Source organism: Trachurus trachurus, assembly GCF_905171665.1.
Source record: "Trachurus trachurus genome assembly, chromosome: 8".
NCBI lineage: Eukaryota > Metazoa > Chordata > Actinopteri > Carangiformes > Carangidae > Trachurus > Trachurus trachurus.
The window spans coordinates 18,324,150-18,333,508 of NC_139905.1; the positions used below are offsets into that span (position 1 = coordinate 18,324,150).

A 9,359-nucleotide genomic window follows, 5' to 3' on the forward strand; every position below is an offset into this window, starting at 1 on the left:
AATGTATTTATATAGCACCTTTCACAGACAGCAGTCACAAGGTGCTGTACACGATCAGTCAACATTTGACCGACAGGGAGACAATCAGCAAGAACAACAACAACAATGCAGAGTAACTATCAGCAATACATTGGTTACAGTGCAAAGGAGTTAATAAAAGGCAAGAGTTAGTGGGTTTTTAGCTGCTTTTTAAATGATATGACTGAGGAAGCAGCTCTCAATTCTGGAGGCAGGGCATCCCAAAGCCTTGGTGCCCTGTCACCTTTCGTAATGAGTCTAGTGCGGGGGACATGGAGCAGGCCTTGGTATGAGGAACGTAACGGTCTGGAAGTGGTGTAGGGTTTTAGGAGTTCAGAGATGTAGGTGGGAGCTTGTCCATGAATGGCCTGATAGGACCATAAGTGTGAACATAGGCTATTATGCACTGGTCATTGGGCTACATAAAATGTTCTAGGTTTGGCTGTAGGCCTACATTAAATCATTAAATAAGCGAATGTTATGTAATTGTATTGTAATTGTATTTTGATTGATTACTTTATCAAAATGTGTTTTTCTGATCAGGCTTGAAATGCAAATAAAAACACCATAAAAAAATCATCAAAAAATTAAATAAATAAATAAAAATGACACATCAACACAGTTTGTTTCAGCCATAACACTCTACCATTTCAACCATAACACTAAAACAGGCTAACTGCGTGATTGTTGTTCATTCTCAAACTTAATGCGTAGTTTGCATTATTTTCCATGTCTTCATAACTTGACAAAGCCCAAAAATTAAAAAAAAAATACAAATATTAGTCACCTGTTATAATATGTGGTCATCCCAAGAGTCGAAACCGCGACTGAGCCTTCCCGGCCGCCGTCGTGTCTCCGGCGCTTTCCTTCCTTCCTCCCTCCGTCAGTTTCTTGACTTTCCTTCCTACTCCTGCGCAGCTCTGCTCCCGGTTTTTCTACTCTGCTCTGGCTCTGCTTGTCTATTTCTAGTAGTCACCTCACCGCCATGTCGGAGTACAGCGCGGTGCCGCCGCCCGGCCCCGCGGCCCCTCTCGGCGGACAGGCGGCTCTGGGAAACGGAGCGGCAGCGATCAAGAAAGATGCTTTCGCGGACGCGGTGCAGCGGGCCCGGCAGGTGAGAGGGATGTGGGTCCGGAGGGAGGGCTAGCTCAGGTTAGCTTCAGGGCTAACAACGCATAAACAACACAACAAGGGGCTTGGTGTTTTTAAATGCACTAATGCAATAGTCGAGGTACCAGTGTGATAGCAGGCTACAGTACAGCTCGTCAGGTCGCGTCCTGTTTGTGCTTGTTGTTAACGTTACACCTTCAATGTATGTTGCCTGTATCCTTAAATAACATGTTATAGGTAAAATATAAAAATAGCCACAGCGGAATATTGTTATTATTTATTTCAGTTCACCGGCTCCATCTCTAAATCAGTGAATATATGATTTAGATTAACTGCAAAGGTGGTTATTTTATATAATCTATTTGTATAAATGCATAGAAAGCACAATAATAACCCCCCCTGCTCCCACTGTTATGCTTTTCCTTTCATTTTCAATTCTCCATCTTGCTTTTATTGCCTAGATATTATTTGCTTCTTTTTTTCTTAACGTTGGCACATGCATTTAGTTGCTAATTTATTAGCTGCACTTAGCTAAAACAGTCTTGCACTAAATCCTCTCCTCATCAATGTTATATAATGATCAGATATTGAGGATTTTTTTTATATAGATGTGCTGATTCAAATACAATTTGTGGTGCTGCAGATCCAGATACTGAATTTTACAGAGGTGTTCTGTCATTGAAATAAATGGGGTGGATGAAATAGTAGAAACTACTCAATCCATATAATACAGTTTAATTCATCACATACTGCAGCCTCCAAATCCTCAAGCTGAATCAACACCTCTGTAACACAATTTCAACACAAACTGATCATAAAAAAAGAAACAATTTACCCTCAAATAAAAACAAACAAAAAACGATAGATTGATACAAATGAGTGATGTAACCAAAATACTACAAAATATTCACTGTCCTCTTATCATTGTGAATATTGTTGTAAAAATCAATTTACACACAATAACCAAGAAAGTTATTTAAAACAGTGGCTAATTAAAATATAAAATGATGATAACATTATAATAATATTAACATCTGAAATGGTTCACAGTACATGCAGCAGTGGTGTACATTAATATAATAGAGGTGGTGCACAGTTATAAAATGCTGCTCAGCTTTCTGAGTACCATATGGTGTACAATTAGTATTAGGATGTAAACATTTGATATATAAATTGTCATGGTGACGACGTCTATGTGTTTCAGATTGCAGCTAAGATCGGGGGTGACGCTGGTCCTCCCATGAACAACAACACAGCTTCAGACGGTTTTCCATTCGCGGCACAGAAACGACAGCTGGAGGACGCAGGTAGCACCGACGGCACTGCCTCACCACTTCTAGGTTACACAGTTGATAATGGCTTTAGATTCAAAAGATATTTTTTAAGGTTTCGTTCACACACACAGCTATAGTGGACATCTGTTGTTTCCTCATTTGACAGATGAACCAGAGAGCAAGAAACTGGCCGCACAAAGTGACTTGGATTCAGCTAAAGCACTGTGTGAGTCCACCCTGTTAAGTTATTACTCACAGCTTGCTGTCGCACAGTAATCGTGTTTCAGTATTTTGTAACTTTCGACCTTGTGTATCCACATTTCTCCTCCTGTGACTGTTTTTACATGAGTCCATCGGTAAACTAAAACCTCTCATTCGCTTTGCTTTCTCGCCCTGTTTTTCTCTCTGTTGCTGTCACATCTCAGCTATTGGTGCACAGCTCGCTGCTCTTGCACAACAAAGGTGAGATCTCATCATAGTTTTCAGACAATTTGTGTTATAATTAGCCCGTATTCGGCCTTTGTATCATGGCAGATTGGAGCAGAAGTACATTAAGAGAATCTGCTACTACCTGATTTGTCACCTCTTGTTCCCTCTTTGTTGTTGTCCTTGCTGCTGCTGCCAGGCCTGCCTCCACCACAGAGGAGTACAGTGTTCCCGACAGCATGGTGGGACTCAGTGAGTGCAGCCCGACTCTGTTTTAAAACCACACCGATGCCGCTCTCTGTCTGTGGTGTGAGACACAAATAGATGCCATTTGAAAGCCGGTGAGCCACCAAACAACACAACTCTTTCACATCTCTCTGTCCCTAGTTATCGGCCGTGGAGGTGAACAGATCAATAAAATCCAACAGGAGTCGGGTTGCAAGGTTCAGATTGCTCCAGGTAACTGTCTGTGCTTCTGTTATCCACAGTTGTGTCTTTGATATTTTATTTTTTTCTACCTGTGTAACTCTATCTGTGTGTGTGTGTGTGTGTCTAGACAGCGGAGGACTTCCAGAGAGGAGCGTCTCTCTCACGGGTTCGCTCGACTCCATACAGTAAGTTTTGCGTTTCAAAGACGCTCTTATCATTTTATGTGAAAGTCTGTTACAGTTTTTCAAAACTAAGTGTGGTTAGTTATTGTTTTTGTTAATACTGATGCCGTAGCTTTGAAGCCCCATTTTTTCATGTCACTCAGTTATATCATTATATACATCACATTAATACTATGTGATGTAACATTAGTCCCTTGGCATAATATGAGCTAGAGACGACATGATGGTGTAAAGTGGATGTGAAGTAACAGGTCAGCTCTTCCCCGGCCAGGAAAGCCAAGGGGCTGTTGGATGAGATAGTGTCACGAGGGCGGGGTACGCCCCCCTCCTCTTATCACGAGTCCACCAATGGGCAGAATGGCACAGTTCATGAGATGATGATCCCAGCTGGCAAGGCTGGTCTCGTCATTGGCAAAGGAGGAGAGACCATCAAACAGCTCCAGGTAGACTGCATGGCTGTTGTTTTTATATTTCGGGAAACTATAACTAACTGAACAGTGTACCCACTTTTACAGTGCAGTGTATTGTATTATGTAAAGATGTGTATAACCACAGTATTTGATTGGTTTGATCACTAGGAGCGTGCAGGGGTGAAGATGATCCTGATCCAGGATGCCTCTCAGGGACCCAACGTTGACAAACCCCTGCGCATTATTGGAGATCCATACAAAGTCCAGGTACGGCCATAAAATCTTCTCATAATGTTCAGAATTTATGTCCCTTGGATTTCCCGTGACCGATATTCAACATGTTTTGTGTCCTTTTCAGCAAGCCCAGGAAATGGTGCAGGAGATTCTGAGGGAGAGAGACCACGGCGGCTACAGTGAAAGAAATGACTTCGGCTCCCGAATGGGAGGAGGCATGGATGTGAGTTTGTGTGTGAGGTTAGAATTTGGATCATTTGATCGAACCAAATCTGAACGGATAATTACTTTTCAGATCCCAGTACCACGACACTCAGTCGGTGTTGTCATTGGACGCAACGGAGAGATGATCAAGAAAATACAGAATGATGCTGGAGTCAGGATACAGTTCAAACAAGGTAGGACACAGTGATGATAGCGGTTGCAATTATAAGATTGATTATTTTGTTGATGTAAGAATGGTACATTCAGGATCTCATAAGTGTTAAAAACAACATGGAACATGAAAGTTTGATGTCTGATGACATGAACTACACAAAGAGACAGTTTATAAAATGTGAATCACTGAAGTTTGAACTTTTATGCAGTGATAACACAAGTGATAGTTTAAAACTCTCACCAGAACAATGAAGCAGTTGTTGATTCTCAAGTTATTTGACAAAAGACATCTAAAGTATTGATAAATGCAGACTTCAATCTTTCTGTCAGATGATGGGACCGGTCCAGATAAGATCGCCCACATCAGTGGTCCTCCTGACCGCTGCGAACACGCTGCCCAGATCATCAACGACCTGCTGCAGAGCATCAGGGTCAGGGAGGAGGGACAGGGGGTGAGTTAACAAAACTGTAGAAGATTACCACACTTCTGGACAACAGTCGATTTTAACTTTCAAGCCTCATAACATCTGCATTAGTAGCACGTAACTTAAAACAAGAAAAGAAAAGAAACATACTCAACTAAAACCTTAGAGCATCAACAGTAACTAGAAAACAGAGAGCTCTACCGTCGCCATGAGGTTTTCACTCTCCTCCATCTCCAGGGTCCTCCAGGTCCTCCAGGCATGCCTGCAGGCAACAGGGGTCGAGGTGGGGGACAAGGCGGTTGGGGGCCCCCTGGAGGGGAAATGACCTTCTCCATTCCTGCCCACAAGTGCGGGCTTGTGATTGGCCGGGGAGGAGAGAACGTCAAGTCCATCAACCAGCAGACGGGGGCGTTTGTGGAAATCTCCCGACAGCCGCCCCCCAACGGAGACCCCAACTTCAAGCTGTTCATCATCCGGGGCTCGCCGCAGCAGATCGACCACGCCAAGCAGCTCATCGAAGAGAAGATCGAGGTACGCACCGTTCTGGTTTTTAGTCCGTCTACCAGCTGGAATTCTGTGCGAGTGAGAATCCATGTTGGTTCGTAAACATGATAAATTCACATGTGATTACATCATGTCCTGCAGGGTCCTCTGTGTCCTGTGGGCCCAGGGCCAGGCGGGCCAGGTCCTGCTGGTCCCATGGGTCCCTACAACCCCAACCCATACAACCCTGGACCGCCTGGGGCCCCTGGACCACCACAGTGAGTGCCTTTTGTCTGTTTCGGATTCAGCTAAATTTGGGGCTTTTTGATGGGGTTCGGTTTCTTCCGAACCTTAGAGCATCAATCGAACTGATCCCCACGCACGTCAACATAATGACGCCGCCACGATTACGGGAAGGTTTTACGAACGATATTCTACCCTCCCTGAACTGCAAGGTTCAAAGCACTCCCAGCACAGCCAGCATCGCTGTCGTTATCACAAACTGAAAATAAATTCCGCTAGCTTGATGCTAACATACAATGGAAAACATCATAGACGGGCTAACAGGAATTGGCAGCGTTATCGCCATAATTTTAAACCAACCAACAAGTATATTTTTGGGCTTTTCACACCTTTTATTAGATAGAACAGTTGAGAGAGCCAGGAAATGGGGAGGCAGAGAGAGGGGGAATGACATGCAGGAAAGGGCTGCCCGATGCGGGATTCAAACCGGGGCCGCCTGCAGCGAGGACTGTAGCCTCTATACATGGGGCGCCCGCTTAACCTCCTGCGCCACTCGACGCCCCAAACAGCTGTTATTTTAACATAAACATGGCACACAACACAAAGATGTTGCTTTATTATAAGACAAAAGTTATTGCCCATTGTTTTTTATGATGTTGTAATGTTTACTGTATGGGCCGATGATGGGAGTAGGGTTTGGTTTTCGGTTCTGATTTGCCCGAATCTTTTTTTTTTTTTTTTTTTTTTAAGTATATTTTTTGGCTTTTTGCCTTTATTTGATAGTGATGACAGTAGAGATAGACAGGAAATGGGGAGGCAGAGAGAGGGGGAATGACACGCAGGAAAGGTCTGCCCGACGCGGGATTCGAACCGGGGACGCCTGCGGCGAGGACTGTAGCCTCTACATGGGGCGGCCGCTCTACCCACTGCGCCACGCACCGCCCCTTGCCCGATTCTTAAACAGTGGATACGTTATTCAGCAGAACCCCAAAAATCAGGATTGGGCCTAATGATAAACTGGTCCCTCTCTCCTCAGCGGTGGTCCTCCAGGTCCTCACCAGTACAATCCTCAGGGCTGGAGCAACACCTACCAGCAGTGGCAGCCCCAGGCACCGCACGACCCCAGTGAGTTCACTGCCTCTCCCGGTCCTCAGGGATTAATGATTATTTCTGCCTGTTAAACACATCAACCCCACTGTAGCACTTTCATCCCAGGTCACATGTTACCGTTTATCCCTCGCAGTCTTTTCTGATGAGTAATGACTTTTATTTTTTTCTAAATATGGGAAGGTACACAGGAGTACTGATGGAAATGTTGTGATGAGATGCACCATCTGTACTGTAAGCAGGTCTGGCTAACCCTGTCTCTGTTTCCCCCCTGGTCTCCAAGCCCGGTCTCCAGGCCAGTAGCAGGGGCTCACCCTCACCCTATGAGGACCTCACCCCCTCCACCCTGCATCTTTTCTAGGCAAGGCAGCAGCCAATGACCCTAACGCAGCGTGGGCAGCCTACTACGCTCAGTACTACCAGCAGCCGTCGGGGGCTGTGCCAGCCCAGTACCCTGCTAACCCAACGGGAGGCGCCCAAACATCAGGGGATCACACGCAGCCCGCACAGACGCCGGGGGGCCAGCCAGACTACACCAAGGCCTGGGAGGAGTACTACAAGAAGATGGGTGAGACGGATGAACAACATCCTCCGTAACTTTCCCTGCTATAAGCAAATGAATACTTTTTCTTTTCTAGGTTGAAGCTATCATTTACTTTCTTTGTTGCCCAAAGGGCAGTTGGGATGTGCAGCAGTGACTCAAACACAGTGATAGGAAGTTCATGAACATGTCATAAATATAAACTGACAGTTTAATAATGGGTTATTTAATATTATTCACAAAGTAAAAACTGCCAAACATGTTCTTATTCAAGGCTTTTTCAGTTTGAGGCTTTGCTGCTGTTCAGGACTGTTGAGGCAGTAAATGAGTTCTTGTGAAGAACTTTTTTTATTGAACCACTGCAAGTAAGACATACAGTAGCATCCATATTCTCTTCAAACTTAACTTTTTTTTTTTTTTTTATTGTTTTCTAAAGAACTACAGATTTTTTTGAGCTGCATTTTGGGTGTGTACAGTGTGTATCACTCACAAATTCACCAAACCTAAAGGTTTACTTTGTATAGTATACTTAGTGCCACTTCATACTACAGACTGAAAACTTATTGCAATCTATATAAAATTATAGATTTAATTCCTCTGGTGAACTGTGAAGTTTTGCATCATGAACTCACCATGAGTCTTGCTGTGAGCCTGGTCATGTTCCTCTTCTCTGTCGCCTCCAGCCCAGGCCGGCGGCTCTGTCCCCGGGACAGCAGCTGCCGTCCCAGGAGCAGCGGGGGGAGCGGCGTCCACAACAGGAGGCCAGCCAGACTACAGCGCAGCCTGGGCCGAGTACTACCGGCAGCAGGCGGCGTACTACGGACAGACGGGACAGGCTCCCGGCCAGCCAGCCACTCCCCAGCAAGGACAGGTCGGTAAAGAGCAGCTGCAGCGAGGTCATCGCCATGTCTCTTTGATGTTGTTCTGTTTGCTGCTCAGAGTTTGAGATTTTCATTTATATGTGGATGTCACACATTTTGTAATTTATAGTAAGAAGCAGATTTTTCAGTGGTTTCAACTGTTTGCATTTTAGACGCAGTGAGGGTTGAAAGCAGAAGGTCTGGTCCTGGAGAGAATCCAGAAGACAGGATCAAGAGGACAACCCTGGACTTCAGGATCTGCGCTGTTAAGTTTGATCTTTTTTTTTTTTTTTTTTTAATTTTAATTTGTTCCGAGTGGAGGCCAGACCCTTCCTCACCACCAAACATCACCTGGATACTTTTTAATAAAAATGTGAACTGATTCAACCGAACAGACGTTCTAGTGCTTTTGCTCCTGAGGGGAGGGATAAGACTGATGATCCAATCATGGCAGGTACACAAAGCTTCTCAATGCCTCTGCATTCATTTATATACGCCATTATAAACAATGGAAGCCTTGAAACGCCAGTCATGTTTCTTTTATTATCTTTGACAACATCTCTAAACCATTTTAAAAACCCTAACCTTCATATGTCAGTGTTATATTTACTGAATTGCACAGAGCTATTAGAACTATAACCATATTGTGTATCTGGTACAGGTAATAAATCAGAGAAATACTTTTTAAAGCTCAGTATTTTGATGTTTGTTTTCTTTTCTTTTTTTTAAATCACATTTCCCTCTTGCATGATGTAACTTGATTTATGTTTCTTTTGCTTATGAATGTGTTCACCTTCAACATTTTGTATGAGTGAAATGGCTTTACAAGTTGATTCTGTCCTGTCTGTGTTGGTTCATGCATGTGGGATGACGAATAGATGGAGAAACAGCTGATAAAGAGCAGGGTCACCCTTCACTGACAGAGCAGCTTCAGTCGGCCTTGTACTGGTGAATGAAAGTACTTAACTGTGTGTGATGATGTGAACAAATTCATGTTCATGTTTGTTTGTTTTTTATGAATATGTTTTACTTGGGGACTCAGTGGAGTGACTGGACTTAGTCCTGTTGTCCTCAAAGATGGAGGGACACTTAAAAAAAAAAAATGAATTACGGTACTCATAGATTGCAGGAATTATGCAAGTGGCAAATGTAGTATACTTTGTTTATGTTGCCATGATTTGAAACTTCTCAGTTTGTTTTTGCGTTTTTATTGAATGTCCATCTGCCGCGTTAGGCACC

The 9,359-nt window shown here is 44.0% G+C and overlaps 1 protein-coding gene across 1 annotated transcript; it reads left to right on the forward strand.

The window, feature by feature from the left end:
* Positions 1-1,003: 1,003 nt before the first annotated feature.
* LOC310989963 (far upstream element-binding protein 2-like) lies at positions 1,004-8,360 on the forward strand (the record flags this gene model as incomplete). The annotated part of the gene is made up of 18 exons (XM_083977165.1): positions 1,004-1,132; positions 2,333-2,435; positions 2,569-2,628; positions 2,828-2,864; positions 3,028-3,080; positions 3,216-3,287; positions 3,385-3,442; positions 3,711-3,882; positions 4,018-4,116; positions 4,208-4,306; positions 4,379-4,481; positions 4,792-4,913; positions 5,124-5,417; positions 5,532-5,647; positions 6,649-6,737; positions 7,081-7,287; positions 7,944-8,131; positions 8,294-8,360. The coding sequence occupies 18 exons, from the start codon at positions 1,004-1,006 to the stop codon at positions 8,300-8,302; spliced, it is 2,010 nt and encodes a 669-aa protein (XP_083833291.1). The 3' UTR covers positions 8,303-8,360.
* Between the last annotated feature and the right edge of the window lie 999 nt (positions 8,361-9,359).